The sequence below is a fragment of the Triticum urartu genome, chromosome 6A (genome assembly GCF_056163025.1).
Source record: "Triticum urartu cultivar PI428250 chromosome 6A, HENAU_Tu73, whole genome shotgun sequence".
NCBI classification, from domain to species: Eukaryota; Viridiplantae; Streptophyta; class Magnoliopsida; order Poales; family Poaceae; genus Triticum; species Triticum urartu.
In genome coordinates, this window is record NC_141878.1 from 435,526,181 (window position 1) to 435,542,323 (window position 16,143).

Consider the following 16,143-nt stretch of genomic DNA (forward strand, 5'->3'; position numbering starts at 1 on the left):
GCTTTTATTATTGCCTCTAGGGCATATTTCCAACAGTCTCCCACTTGCACTAGAGTCAATAATCCAGTTAGGTTGTGATGAATCGAACACCCATGGAATTCTGGTGTTGATCATGTTTTGCCCTAGGGAGAGGTTTAGTCAACGGATCTGCTACATTCAGGTCCGTATGTACTTTACAAATCTCTATGTCTCCATCTTGAACATTTTCACGAATGGAGTTGAAGCGACGCTTGATGTGCCATGTCTTCTTGTGAAACCTGGGCTCCTTGGCAAGTGCAATAGCTCCAGTGTTGTCACAAAAGAGTTTGATTGGCCCCGACGCATTGGGTATGACTCCTATGTCGGTGATGAACTCCTTCACCCATATTGCTTCATGTGCTGCCTCCGAGGCTGCCATGTACTCCACTTCACATGTAGATCCCGCCACGACGCTCCGCTTGCAACTGCACCAGCTTACTGCCCCACCATTCAAAATATACACGTATCCGGTTTGTGACTTAGAGTCATCCAGATCTGTGTCGAAGCTAGCGTCGACGTAACCCTTTACGATGAGCTCTTCGTTACCTCCATAAACGAGAAACATTTCCTTAGTCCTTTTCAAGTACTTCAGGATATTCTTGACCGCTGTCTAGTGTTCCTTGCCGGGATTACTTTGGTACCTTCCTACCAAACTTACGGCAAGGTTTACATCAGGTCTGGTACACAGCATGGCATACATAATAGAACCTATGGCTGAGGCATAGGGAATGACACTCATCTCTTCTATATCTTCTGCCGTGGTTGGACATTGAGCTGAGCTCAATTTCATACCTTGTAACACAGGCAAGAACCCCTTCTTAGATTGATCCATATTGAACTTCTTCAATATCTTATCAAGGTATGTGCTTTGTGAAAGACCTATGAGGCGTCTCGATCTATCTCTATAGATTTTGATGCCTAACATATAAGCAGCTTCTCCAAGGTCCTTCATTGAAAAACTCTTATTCAAGTAGGCCTTGATGCTGTCCAAGAGTTCTATATCATTTCCCATCAAAAGTATGTCATCTACATATAATATGAGAAATGCTACAGAGCTCCCACTCACTTTCTTGTAAACGCAGGCTTCTCCATAAGTCTGCGTAAACCCAAACGCTTTGATCATCTCATCAAAGCGAATGTTCCAACTCCGAGATGCTTGCACCAACCCATAAATCGAGTGTTGGAGCTTGCACACTTTGTCAGCATTCTTAGGATCGACAAAACCTTCCGGCTGCATCATATACAATTCTTCCTTAAGGAAACCATTAAGGAATGCCGTTTTGACGTCCATTTGCCATATCTCATAATCGTAAAATGCGGCAATTGCTAACATGATTCGGACGGACTTTAGCTTCACTACCGGTGAGGAAGTCTCATCGTAGTCAACCCCTTGAACTTGTCGATAACCCTTAGCGACAAGCCGAGCTTTATAGATGGTCACATTACCATCCGCGTTTGTCTTCTTCTTAAAGATCCATTTATTTTCTATGGCTCGCCGTTCAACGGGCAAGTCAGTCAAAGTCCATACTTCGTTTTCATACATGGATCCTATCTCGGATTTCATGGCTTCTAGCCATTTGTCGGAATCCGGGCCCGCCATCGCTTCTTCATAGTTCGAAGGTTCACCATTGTCTAACAACATGATTTCCAAGACAGGGTTGCCGTACCACTCTGGTGCGGAACGTGTCCTTGTGGACCTTTGAATTTCAGTAGGAGCTTGATCAGAAGTATCTTGATCATTATCATTAACTTCCTCTCTAGTCGGTGCAGGCACCTCAGGAACATTTTCTTGAGTTGCGCCATTTTCCGGTTCAAGAGGTAATACTTCATCAAGTTCTACTTTCCTCCCACTTACTTCTTTCGAGAGAAACTCTTTCTCTAGAAAGAATCCATTCTTGGCAACAAAGATCTTGCCTTCGGATCTGAGGTAGAAGGTATACCCAACAGTTTCTTTAGGGTATCCTATGAAGACGCATTTTTCCGACTTGGGTTCGAGCTTTTCAGGTTGAAGTTTCTTGACATAAGCATCGCATCCCCAAACTTTTAGAAACGACAGCTTAGGTTTCTTCCCAAACCATAATTCATACGGTGTCGTCTCAACGGATTTCGACGGAGCCCTATTTAAAGTGAATGCAGCAGTCTCTAAAGCATAGCCCCAAAAAGATAGCGGTAAATCGGTAAGAGACATCATAGATCGCACCATATCTAATAGAGTGCGATTACGACGTTCGGACACACCGTTACGCTGAGGTGTTCCAGGCGGCGTGAGTTGTGAAACTATTCCACATTTTCTTAAGTGTGTGCCAAATTCGTGACTCAAGTATTCTCCTCCACGATCTGATCGTAGAAACTTGATTTTCCTGTCACGTTGATTTTCAACCTCACTCTGAAATTCCTTGAACTTTTCAAAGGTTTCAGACTTGTGTTTCATTAAGTAGATATACCCATATCTACTTAAATCATCAGTGAGCTTGAGAACATAACGATAGCCACCGCGAGCCTCAACACTCATTGGACCGCACACATCAGTATGTATGATTTCCAATAAGTTGGTTGCTCGCTCCATTGTTCCTGAGAACGGAGTCTTGGTCATCTTACCCATGAGGCATGGTTCGCACGTGTCAAATGATTCACAATCAAGAGACTCTAAAAGTCCATCTGCATGGAGCTTCTTCATGCGTTTGACACCTATGTGACCAAGGCGGCAGTGCCACAAGTATGTGGGACTATCATTATCAACCTTACATCTTTTGGTACTCACATTATGAACATGTGTAGTATTACGTTCGAGATTCATAAAGAATAAACCATTCACCATAGGAGCATGACCATAAAACATATCTCTCATATAAATAGAACAACCATTATTCTCGGATTTAAATGAGTAGCCATCTCGAATTAAACGAGATCCCGATACAATGTTCATGCTCAAAGCTGGCACTAAATAACAATTATTAAGGTTTAAAACTAATCCCGAAGGTAGATATAGAGGTAGCGTGCCGACGGCGATCACATTGACCTTGGAACCATTCCCGACGCGCATCGTCACCTCGTCCTTTGCCAGTTTCCGCTTATTCCGCAGCCCCTGCTTTGAGTTACAAATGTGAGCAACTGCACCGGTATCAAATACCCAGGAGCTACTACGGACACTAGTAAGGTACACATCAATTACATGTATATCACATATACCTTTTATTTTGCCGGCCTTCTTGTCTGCTAAGTATTTAGGGCAGTTCCGCTTCCAGTGACCGCTTCCCTTGCAATAAAAGCACTCAGTCTCGGGCTTGGGTCCATTCTTTGGCTTCTTCCCGGCAGCTTGCTTGCCGGGTGCGGCAACCTCCTTGCCGTCCTTCTTGAAGTTCTTTTTACCCTTGCCTTTCTTGAACTTAGTGGCTTTATTGACCATCAACACTTGATGTTCTTGACTTCTACCTCCGCTGATTTCAGCATTGAGAACAACTCAGGAATGGTCTTTTGCATCCCCTGCATGTTGAAGTTCATCACAAAGCTCTTGTAGCTTGGTGGAAGCGATTGGAGGATTCTGTCAATGACCGCATCATCCGGGAGATTAACTCCCAGCTGAGACAAGCGGTTATGTAACCCAGACATAGTGAGTATGTGCTCACTGACAGAACTATTTTCCTCCATCTTACAGCTGAAGAACTTATCGGAGACTTCATATCTCTCGATCCGGGCATGAGCTTGAAAAACCATTTTCAGCTCTTCGAACATCTCATATGCTCCATGTCTCTCAAAACGCTTTTGGAGCCCCGGCTCTAAGCTGTAAAGCATGCCGCACTGAACGAGGGAGTAGTCGTCAACACGTGTCTGCCAAGCGTTCATAACGTCTTGGTTCTGTGGGACGGGAGCTTCACCTAGCGGTGCTTGTAGGACATAATCTTTCTTGGCAGCTATGAGGATGATCCTCAGGTTCCGGACCCAGTCCGTATAATTGTTGCCATCGTCTTTCAGCTTGGTTTTCTCTAGGAACGCGTTGAAGTTGAGGACTACGTGGGCCATTTGATCTACAAGACATATTGTAAAATATTTTAGACTAAGTTCATGATAATTAAGTTCATCTAATCAAATTATTAATGAACTCCCACTTAGATTAGACATCCCTCTAGTCATCTAAGTATAACATGATCCGAGTTAACTAGGCCATGTCCGATCATCACGTGAGACGGACTAGTCAACATCAGTGAACATCTTCATGTTGATCGTATCTTCTATACGACTCATGCTCGACCTTTCGGTCTTCTGTGTTCCGAGGCCATGTCTGTACACGCTAGGCTCGTCAAGTCAACCTAAGTGTTTGCATGTGTAAATCTGTCTTACACCCGTTGTATGTGAACGTCTGAATAAAACACCCGATCATCACGTGGTGTTTTGAAACAGCGAACTGTCGCAACGGTGCACAGTTAGGGGGAACACTTCTTGAAATTATTATGAGGGATCATCTTATTTACTACCGTCGTTCTAAGTAAACAAGATGCAAAACATGATAAACATCACATGCAATCAAATAATAAACGTGACATGATATGGCCAATATCACATAGCTCCTTTGATCTCCATCTTGGGGCTCCATGATCATCTTGTCACCGGCTTGACACCATGATCTCCATCATCATGATCTCCATCATCGTGTCTCCATGAAGTTGCTCGCCAACTATTACTTCTACTACTATGGCTAACGCGTTTAGCAATAAAGTAAAGTAATTTACATGGCGTTTCTCAATGACACGCAGGTCATATAAAAGAATAAAGACAACTCCTATGGCTCCTGCCGGTTGTCATACTCATCGACATGCAAGTCGTGATTTCTATTACAATAGCATGAACATCTCATACATCACATATAGATCATTCATCATTCATCACAACTTTGGCCATATCATATCACAAACCACTTGCTGCAAAAAACAAGTTAGACGTCCTCTAATTGATGTTGCAAGTTTTACGTGGCTGAATTTAGGGTTCTAGCAAGAACGACTTCTTACCTACGTTAAAGCCACAACGTGATTTGTCAACTTCTATTTACCCTTCATAAGGACCCTGTTCATCGAATCCGCTCCAACTAAAGTGGGAGAGACAGACACCCGCCAGCCACCTTATGCAACTAGTGCATGTTAGTCGGTGGAACCGGTCTCACGTAAGCGTACGTGTAAGGTTGGTCCGGGCCGCTTCATCCCACAATGCCGCTGAAGCAAGAAAAGACTAGTAGCGGCAAGAAAGTTGACAAATCTACGCCCACAACAAATTGTGTTCTACTCGCGCAAGAAGAACTACGCATAGACCTAGCTCATGATGCCACTGTTGGGGAACGTTGCAGAAAACAAAAATTTTCCTACTCGTTTCACCAAGATCCATCTAGGAGTTCATCTAGCAACGAGTCATCGGATGCATCTACATACCTTTGTAGATCGCGTGCGGAAGCGTTCAAAGAACGGTGATGATGTAGTCGAACACGACGTGATCCAAATCACCGATGACCAAGCGCCGAACGGACGGCACCTCCGCGTTCAACACACGTACGGGACGGGAGACGTCTCCTCCTTCTTGATCCAGCAAGGGGGAAGGAGAGGTTGATGAAGATCCAGCAGCACGACGGCGTGGTGGTGGATGCAGGGCGTCACAGTAGCAGGGCTTCGCCTATACTACGAGAGAGAGACGTAACGCAGAGAGAGGGAGGCGCCAGGGGCTGGTATATGAAGTCCCTCCTCTCCCCCACTATATATAGGAGTGCTAGGGGGGGCGGCCCTAGGAGATGGAATCTCCTAGGGGGGCGGCGGCCAAGGGTGGGGGGCTTGCCCCCCAAGCAAGGGGGCGCCCCCTTTAGGGTTTCCCCTCAACCCTAGCCGCATGGGCCCTAGGGGAGTGGCGCCCCAGCCCACTTTGGGCTGGGTTCCCTCCCACTTCAGCCCATGGGGCCCCCCGGGATAGGTGGCCCCACCCGGTGGACCCCCGAGACCCTTCCGGTGGTCCCGGTACAATACCGATGACCCCGAAACTTGTCCCGATGGCCGAAACAACACTTCCTATATATAATTCTTTACCTCCGGACCATTCCGGAACTCCTCGTGACATCCGGGATCTCATCCGGGACTCCGAACAACATTCGGGTTACTGCATATACATATCTTCACAACCCTAGCGTCACCGAACCTTAAGTGTGTAGACCCTACGGGTTCGGGAGACAAGCAGACATGACCGAGACGACTCTCCGGTCAATAACCAACAGCGGGATCTGGATACCCATGTTGGCTCCCACATGCTCCACGATGATCTCATCGGATGAACCACGATGTCGAGGATTCAAGCAACCCCGTATACAATTCCCTTTGTCAATCGATATGTTACTTGCCCGAGATTCGATCGTCGGTATCCCAATACCTCGTTCAATCTCGTTACCGGCAAGTAACTTTACTCGTACCGTAATGCATGATCCCGTGACCAGACACTTGGTCACTTTGAGCTCATTATGATGATGCATTACCGAGTGGGCCCAGTGATACCTCTCCGTCATACGGAGTGACAAATCCCAGTCTTGATCCATGTCAACCCAACAGACACTTTCGGAGATACCCGTAGTCTACCTTTATAGTCACCCAGTTACGTTGTGACGTTTGGTATACCCAAAGCACTCCTACGGTATCCGGGAGTTACACGATCTCATGGTCTAAGGAAAAGATACTTGACATTGAAAAAACTCTAGCAAACGAACTATACGATCTTGTGCTATGTTTAGGATTGGGTCTTGTCCATCACATCATTCTCCTAATGATGTGATCTCGTTATCAATGACATCCAATGTCCATAGTCAGGAAACCATGACTATCTGTTGATCAACGAGCTAGTCAACTAGAGGCTTACTAGGGACATGTTGGTGTCTGTTATTCACACATGTATTACGATTTCCGGATAACACAATTATAGCATGAATAAAGACAATTATCATGAACAAGGAAATATAATAATAATGCTTTTATTATTGCCTCTAGGGCATATTTCCAACACGTCATCCCAGCCAAAACGGAGTACATGCATTGGTCAGAGCGCCCGGTCACCTGGACTCGGCAGGACCACCCAGCCGTCATGCCGAACCCGGGTGGTTACGCCCTCGTCCTCGACCCCATGATCATCGCACCTCGGTGCATGTGCAAGTTCTCCCGGGTGCTCATCGACGGCGGCAGCAGCATCAACATCCTCTACCGCGACACCATGACCAAGCTCGGCCTCGAGGCCAAGGACTTGGAGCCGACCCAGATGGTTTTCCATAGCATCGTTCCCGGCCTCTCCTGCTCCCTGATCGGCCGGGTCCGACTTGACGTCCTATTCGGCGACAACAGCCACTTTCGACGCGAGCCGATCTGGTTCAAAGTGGTGGACCTGTCCAGCGCGTATCATGCGCTGCTGGGCCGGCCCGCACTCGCCAAGTTCATGGCGGTTCCCCACTACGCCTATCTGAAGATAAAGATGCCAGGTCCGAAGGGACTCATCACCATCACTGGCGACTACCGCAAGTTCGTGGAGTGCGCCCCAGACGGTGCCAAGCTGGCCGAGTCACTGGTCATAGCCGAGGAGCGGCGCCAGCTTGACCGGATCGTCCCCCTGGCCCAAGAGACATCGGCCGCACCCACCCCGGCCGAGGACCCGGCCGACGAGGCCTCGTTCAAGCCCTCCAAGGAGACAAAGAAGGTGAAGTTGAACCCAAAAGACCCCGGCTGCAGCAAGTACGTTGTCGTAGGCACCCACCTTGACAACAAATAGGAAGGCGAGCTCGTTGACTTCCTCCGTGAGAATCGGGATATCTTTGCATGGACCCCAAAGGACATGTCGGGTATCTCGAGGAAGTATGCCGAGCACAAACTTCACGTCCGCAAGGACGCCAAGCCCGTCCGTCAACCCCTGCGACGTTTTTCCGAAGAGAAGAGAAGGACCATTGGTAAAGAGGTCGCCAAGCTTTTGGCAGCCAGCTTCATCATGGAGTAAGCTGGCCGCTCCAAGATAGCAATACGCTTACTCGGGCTATCACCAGATCTTACGGGCTAACTCGACGAACTCACAACACAAATGACACAAGATTTATACTAGTTCGGGCTACCGTTGTGGTGTAATACCCTACTCCAGTGTGGTACGGTGGATTGCCTCTCAGGCTGAGGATGAATAGTACAAGGGGAAGAACAACCTCCTGAGGAGAGGTGTTCTTGTGCTTGGTGAACTTGTGGTTGTCCTGGTCTTTCTCGATCTGACCTCTCCCCTTTTTTCCCTTAGCTACGGTGGTGGCTAGTCCTATTTGTAGAGACCATGGTCCTCTCCCCAAATATTGAGCGGGAAGGGAGCCAACAACGGCCAATTCGAAAGGGGACAGCTAGTACAGCTTATCCTGACAAAAGCAGTCTTCGCCTGCAAAAGGCTCTGGTGGTGACATCGTCTTGGGCTCCACGGTGACCTCCGTCTTGCCGTCCTGCTGGTCTTGGTCTTGTTGCACCGATATGGAAACCTTTGCTTGATGCATCGGTACTCCGCGCCTGCGCTTGCTTCCTTAGCACCAAAGAGGAAATAAGGACACTGTGCGTGCTGGCACCTGCCTGGCGTCCGCCTGATCTCGATCGTCATGGCTCACGTCATCGGAACCTCACGAGGTTTGCCTGGCCTTGACCTCTCCACCCCTCGCGAGCCAGTCTGGTGAGGCCGCTCCTGAGGAGGTCTTGTGTCGTACGCCTCACGAGGCTTGGCCCCTTGCGAGGGTCTTGAGTCCTCACTGGTGAAGATGGGTCATACGGGCCCGCTCGTAGGGCCACGTCGTGGGCCGCAGGTAGGCAAGTCTGGGGACCCCCGTTCCCAGAACGCCGACAGTAGCCCCCGGGCCCAAGGCGCTCTCGGGCTTGGCTTCGAGGCGAAGCGAAAGGACAAATGCAGAGCACCGCGGGCCCCAATAGCCTGCGTCCTTGGTCGACGCATGGCGTTTGATTGGACGTGGGCGTCTCCGCTTCCCCTCGCTGCCTCGGCAACTGCCCGACTTGACAAGTCCCTGCTGCATGCAAGGAAAAACCATCATTATTACCTTAGATTGTGGAGGCCGGCGGTTGGCCTCCCCTTGGCTATAAATGGGGGGCGGATCCCCTGTCGCCCATCTCTTCCCATTCCGCTTGCTTCTTGTGCTTTGCTCCATCGCCAGTTGCAACACCAATGGTGTTGTCGAAGAGGTTCTCGGCCACAGAGAAAGGGAAGGCCCCTCGCGAGGGGCCCGGCTCTCCGGCGCCCAAGCGTGGACGCGGCCGTCCCCGCAAGCACTCTGCGACCCTCGCCGCGGCCCCGCGTAGCCATGGCGGTGCCGCTCCGGTCGTGGCGGTCCTGTCGATGAAGGGAGACGTGCCGTGGTCGCGCGGCCTCCCCGGTCGCGCTTCCACTCAGCGGAGGTGCTGCCAGAGTTCGTCATCTAGTCGGAGAACCCGGCCGGCAACTGGCTTTAGCTCCTGCGTTTCTTCGCCGATGAGCTGCCAGCCTCTGGTCCAGGCGGGCTCTGGCTGCAGGTGGACGCTGCTGCAGCAGGGCTTCCTGGGTCATGGTCGAGGTCTCGGTTGCGGGCAACATAGCCCTTGCCCGTGGCTGGCAGACATTTGTCCGTGCGCGCAGCCTGAGCAGGCGGTGCACCCTCCACTTCAAGTATGACGGTGACGCGCCCCTCTAAGTGAGGGTGTTTGGGGAAGATGGTCGTCGCGTCGGGTGCTGCCCCAAGGTCAACGATGGCAAGGAGGTTCTCGACCTTGGCGATGGTCGTGATGAGGACGAGGGTGAACCCGCCCTTGGGGCCGACCATGTCTCGTCCAGTTAGGGCGGCTCTTCCTCCAGCGACAGCCCCAGCAGTGGCGGTTACGACCAGCCGCCATGCCGCCGCACCCGCTTTGAGTGCGGTAGTGGGTCGCCTCATCGCCGCGCCTCCGTGAAGCGCGAGGAGGGGTCCGGCTGAGCTCAAGACGACGTCGGGAGCCTGCCCCCGTGAACCGCTGTAGGGGCAGACGCGCTTTTATTTTGTTCTTCCTTTCCTTCCTACATCAAAAAGAAACCAGAATGGGCCCCAGAGGGGCGTGTATCGAACTATGATGTCAATCACTATGCTATGTTTGTTGCTCCTGTGCTGTGTCGCAACTTCGTCGTTTCGCGTAGGGATAATTTAGCTTGACTTGTTCGGAGTAGCCTCCTCCTCACGAGGCACTTGCTTGCTTCCCGGTGCCTGTCGAGGCTTCCTTGACCTGATAGGCGCTTAGGAACTGCAAAAAAATTCAAGAGGTTTATCATTCTCCCGAGGCTTGGTCACGGGCGCCGCTGGCCTTGACCCAGCGCTTCATATCGCGGTACCCGAGGGGCACGGATTGAGAGAGAGAGGTGCGCCAACTTGTGGGCTCGAACGAGGGTACCTCGCGAAAAACAGAAGAAGGAAGCTCACGAGGGTACCTGTTCATCCCCCTCGCGAGGAATGCGAGAGAGAGTACAAGCCGACCAAAGAAATGAAGGCAGAAAAACGAAAGGGCAAGACCGGCAAGAGACACCAGAAAGAAAATTTCAATTAAAGAGGGGCAAGCCAACTTCGGAAAGCAAATGAAAAGCCACGTCTGGCACCTAGTCTAGTCTTCGACGTCTTCTCACCAGCGCGGAGCTAAGTGTTGCCACTAAGACGTGGGAGGGAGCCCCCGAGGCCCAAGGGCGGCACTCCTGAGACTCCAGGGTGTGTACAGCCCCACTCGTTATTACGTGAGTGTCACAGGCGTCGATCTTCACAGGCGCTGGTCCTTCTTCACAGGCGTTGGGCCTTTCTTCAGGGGTAGAACTTCTGGAGGTGCTGGATGGGTACCCCGTCCTGTGTCTCCAAGCGCGCGGCGCTAGGCCTGGAGACATGGACGACCTTGAACGGGCCCTCCCACATGGGTTAGAGCTTATGCAGCCCTTCCATGGAGAGGACCCGCCTCAGAACGAGGTCACCCACCTCGAGCGTCCTGGAGAGGACGCTGCGACAGTGGTACCGCCGCAGCGCCTGCTGGTATCTTGCCGCCCGTAGTGCTGCTTCGCGGCGACGTTCCTCCCCCAGCACGAGGTCCATCTCCCGCCTAGTGTCCTGCTGCGTTTTATCAAACGCCAGGACCCGTGCGGAGCGATGCCTGACCTTGTGAGGGAGGACTGGTTCCGCTCCGTAGACGAGGAAGAACGGGGTCTCGCCCGTCGGCTTGGTGGCGGTGGTGCAGATGGACCACATCACGGACTGGAGCTCATCGTGCCAGCCCCTGCCGCATGCCTCGAGCTTCTTCTTGAAGGTCCTGGTCTTGAGGCCCCTCAGGACCTCCGCATTGGCGCGTTCGGCCTGGCCATTGCTCCTGGGGTGCGCTACCGAAGCGTAGCAGATCTGCGTTCCAAGGTTAGCACAATATGACTTGAAGAGATTACTAGTGAATTGCGAGCCATTATCGGTGATGATGCGGTTGGGGACCCCAAAACGGCTCACGAGGCCCTTGATGAACTTGACCGCAGAGCCAGCTGGGATGGTGCGGACGGCTTCAACCTCCGCCCACTTAGTGAACTTGTCGACGGCGACATAGAGGTATCGATAGCCCCCAGGCGCCCGAGGGAACGGGCCCAGGATATCTAGCCCCCACACTACAAACGGCCATGAGAGTGGAATGGTCTGGAGGCCCCGAGCTGGCTGATGGATCTGCTTGGCGTGGAATTGGCAGGCCTCACAGGACTTCACCAGCTCAGTTGCGTCATTGAGTGTCGTAGGCCAGTAGAATCCGCTGCGGAATGCCTTGCCGACGAGGGTTCGCGATGACGAATGGTGCCTGCATTCCCCACCGTGTATGTCGGCTATCAGCTCTTTCCCCCGCTCCCTGGAGATACAACGCAGTGAAACATCATTTGGCCGCTTCCTGTATAACTCACCGTCCCGGATGCAGTATGTTGTGGCCTGCCGGGCCACGCGCTCCGCGTCCTCCTCCTTCTCCGGCAACGTCCCTTGCATCAGGTATTCCTTGAACTCCTTGGTCTAGCATCCCTCCTGGGGCTCGAGCGCCAAGAGTAGGCGCGCTCCCGAGGTTGGGCCACAGGTCGAGGCTCCTGTGGTAGGCGGCTGCAGGAGTTCCTCCCAAGGCTGAGCTATTCTTGAAAGCGGTGGCATTGCTGATGGCTTGAAGAGCCGCTCCTCAAAGATGTCGGGCTCCTAGGGCTGTTGCTTGGATGCTCTTCTGGCGATGTCATCAGCTTCCTTCTTGGTGCCATGGGGCACGTGCTGCAACTCCAGGCCTAGGAATTGTTTCTCCATCTTACGCACCTCCGCGAGGTATGCTTCCATGTGTTCGTCCCTTGGCTCGTATACCTTGTTGGAGAAGTTGACAAGGAGCTGCGAGTCGCCCCTGACGGTGAGGAGCTTTACCCCCAGAGCCGCTGCAGCCTTTAGGCCGGCTATGAGGCCTTCGTATTCTGCAATGTTGTTGGAGACCTTCTCGCCCTGCTGGAAGCAGAGTTGCACAGCGTAGTAGAGCTTGTCCTGAGTGGGCGAGATGAGCACTGCTCCATGATACGTCCATTTTGCATCATGCTTTTATATCGATATTTATTGCATTATGGGTTGTTATTACATATTATGTCACAATACTTATGCCTATTCTCTCTTATTTTACAAGGTTTGCATGAAGACGGGGAATGCCGGCAGCTGGAATTCTGGGCTGGAAAAGGAGCTAATATTAGAGACCTATTATGCACATCTCCAAAAGTCCTGAAACTTCACGGGAGCACGTTTCATAATATATAAAAAATATTGGGTGAAAGAAGTTTTAGAGGGGCCCCACACCCTGGCCACGAGGGTGGGGGGCGCGCCCTACCCCCTGGGCGCGCCCCCTGCCTCGTCGGCCCCCTGGTGGCCTTCCGATGCCCATCTTCTGCTATATGAGGTCTTTCGTCCGAGAAAAAATCGTAAGCAATCTTTCGGGAAGAAACTCCGCCGCCACGAGGCGGAACCTTGGCGGAACCAATCTAGGGCTCCGGCGGAGCTGTTCTGCCAGGGAAACTTCCCTCCGGGAGGAGAAATCATCGCCATCGTCATCATCAATGATCCTCTCACCGGGAGGGGGTCAATCTCCATCAACATCTTCACCAGCACCATCTCATCTCAAACCCTAGTTCATCTCTTGTATCCAATCTTTGTATCCAAACCTCAGATTGGTACCTATGGGTTGCTAGTAGTGTTGATTACTCCTTGTAGTTGATGCTAGTTGGTTTACTTGGTGGAAGATCATATGTTCAGATCCATTATGCATATTAATACCCCTCTAATTATGAACATGAATATGCTTGTGAGTAGTTACATTTGTTCCTGAGGACATGGGAGAAGTTTTGCTATAAGTAGTCATGTGAATTTGGTATTCGTTCGATATTTTGATGAGATGTATGTTGTCATCCCTCTAGTGGTGTCATGTGAACGTAGACTACATGACACTTCACCATTGTTTGGGCCTAGAGGGAGGCATTGGGAAGTAATAAGTAGATGATGGGTTGCTAGAGTGACAGAAGCTTAAACCCTAGGTTATGCGTTGCTTCATAAGGGGCTGATTTGGATCCATATGTTTCATGCTATGGTTAGGTTTACCTTAATACTTCTGTTGTAGTTGTGGATGCTTGCAATGGGGGTTAATCATAAGTGGGATGCTTGTCCAAGTAAGGACAGTACCCAAGCACCGGTCCACCCACATATCAAATTATCAAAGTACCGAACGTGAATCGTATGAACATGATGAAAACTAGCTTGACGATAATTCCCATGTGTCCTCGGGAGCGCTTTCCTTCATATAAGAGTTTAACCAGGCTTGTCCTTTGCTACAAAAAGGATTGGGCCATCCTGCTGCACCTTATTTACTTTTATTACTTGCTACTCGTTACAAATTACCTTATCACAAAACTATGTGTTACCGATAATTTCAGTGCTTGCAGAGAATACCTTACTGAAAACTGCTTATCATTTCCTTCTGCTCCTCGTTGGGTTCGACACTCTTACTTATCGAAAAGCTACGATAGATCCCCTACACTTATGGGTCATCACTCGAGCCCCCGCGCCCTGGCGCGCGAAAGCACCATCGAAATACATGACCCAGCCGTCGGGGGCCTCGCTTCCCGACGAGAGGGACCGGTCTTCGCCTACTTCAAGGGCCGGGGCGTCTGTCCATTCTGCCACGAAATCAGAGAGCGCGGCTCCCTTGATGACCCTGGTAGTGCTGAACTCCAACTGGAATGCTTGCAACTCGATGTTCCACTCAGCGACCCTTCTAGCAGAGTTGGGGCTCCTGAGCACTCTCTCCAATGGGTAGGTTGAGACGACCTTGATGGGGTGGCCTTGAAAGTAGTGCCGCAGCTTTCGTGAGGCCACCAGGAGTGCGAGAAGGAGCTTCTGAGGCATGGGGTATCATGCTCTTGTGTCCCGTAACACCGTGCTGACGAAGTATACCAGGTGCTCGACGAGGGTAGGCATGCTGATGAGGCTTGCATCTTCCGGAAGTTTGGGTGCCTCCTGAGGTGGTGGAGCCCCCGACGCTTGATCGCTTGTCGAGGCCTTTGGGGGTTCGAGAGCGTCGTCCTGCTGAGCTTGCTCTTCTGCTGTTGTTGCGGCGGCCCTTGTGGCGCCCTCCTAGTCTCATGTTGTCTCTGCTGGGGGTGTAGCTCGGTGCTACGCGCCCTTGGCTTGGTGTTCTTCCCGAACCGCTACTAGGGCCGCGCTGGCGGAGTAGGGAGTGGCGGCAAGATAGAGCACTAGGGGCTCGAGAGGCTGTGGCGCCACCATCACTGGGGGCTAGTCAGGTATCTCTTGAGGTCTTGAAATGCTCGGTCCGCCTCCGGGGTCCACTCAAACGGGCCCTTCTTCTTCATCAGCTTGAAGAAGGGTAGGGCTCGCTCTCCCAGCTTGGAAATAAAGCGTCCCAACGCAGTCACCCGTCCAGCAAGCTTCTGCATTTCCTTGAGGGTTTGCGGTGGACTCATGTCTTCAATGGCCTTGACCTTCTCTGGGTTGGCCCCGATCCCCATGTGGGACACAAGGAAGCCCAGCAGCTTGTCAGAACGGACGCCAAACACGCACTTCTCCGGGTTGAGCCACAAGTCCACCTGGCGGAGGCTTTCAAAGGTCTCCTCCAGGTCTCGGATCAAGGTCCTCGCCTCCCGAGACTTCACCATGATGTCGTTGATGTAGGCTTCAGCGTTCCTCCCGAGCTGCCGACCCAAGGCGACGTGCATGAGCCGCTGGAAGGTTGCGCCTGCGTTGCACAGTCCGAAAGGCATGCAAGTGTAGCAGTACACCCCACACGGGGTTAGGAAGGCCGTCATCTCCGCATCTTCTACCGCCATCTTGATCTGGTGATATCCTGAGAACGCATCCAGGAAGCACAGCAAGTTGCACTCGGCAATGGAGTCGACGATCTGGTCGATGCGCGAAAGCGGGAACGGATCTTGGGGGCAGGCCTTGTTGAGGTTGGTGAAGCCGACGAACATCCGCTCCTTCCCGCCTTTCTTGGGAATGACGACGGGGTTCGCCAGCCACTCTGGGTACCAAACCTCGCAAATGACACCCGCAGCCTCTAGCTTGCGGGTTTCTTGGACGATGAAAGCTTGCTTCTCCGTGGACTGCTGCCTCACCTTCTCCTTCATGGGGCATACATTGGGGCACACCTTAAGGTGGTGCTCTATCACCTCTCTTGGGACCCCCGCCAGCTGATCGGGCTCCCAAGCGAACACTTCCTTGTTTGCGCACAAGAACTTCACCAACGCCTCCTCCTGATCAGGTTCGAGGTTGGCGCCTATGGTAAAGGTCGCCCCTGAGGACCCGTCCTCCTCGACTCGCACTCGCTTGGTTTTTGCTTTGTCCTGAGTGAAAAACTGCTTCTTCTTGGTTGGTGCGGCTCCCTTGGCCTTGGAGGTGTCTGAGTCGGGGGGCTGCACTGCTGCGGCGGTCTTGAGGGTGAGCTTGAGCGTCATCAAGGCTTCCTTGGCATACCCCTTGATGGTGAGGACACCCTCGCTCCCCGGCATCTTCATGAGGTTGTAAGCCGGATGGGTTGCTGCCATGAACTGGGCTAGAGCTGGGTACCC

The 16,143-nt window shown here is 51.8% G+C and overlaps 1 protein-coding gene across 1 annotated transcript; it reads left to right on the forward strand.

Moving 5' to 3' along the window:
• Positions 1–7,116: 7,116 nt before the first annotated feature.
• LOC147965575 (uncharacterized) lies at positions 7,117–7,791 on the forward strand. The gene has a single exon (XM_087530511.1). The coding sequence runs from the start codon at positions 7,117–7,119 to the stop codon at positions 7,789–7,791; it is 675 nt and encodes a 224-aa protein (XP_087386637.1).
• Positions 7,792–16,143: the final 8,352 nt, after the last annotated feature.

Coding starts and splice junctions, on each gene's coding strand:
- LOC147965575 (XM_087530511.1), top strand. CDS start 7,117: ATGCCGAACCCGGGTGGTTACGCCCTCGTCCTCGACCCCATGATCATC.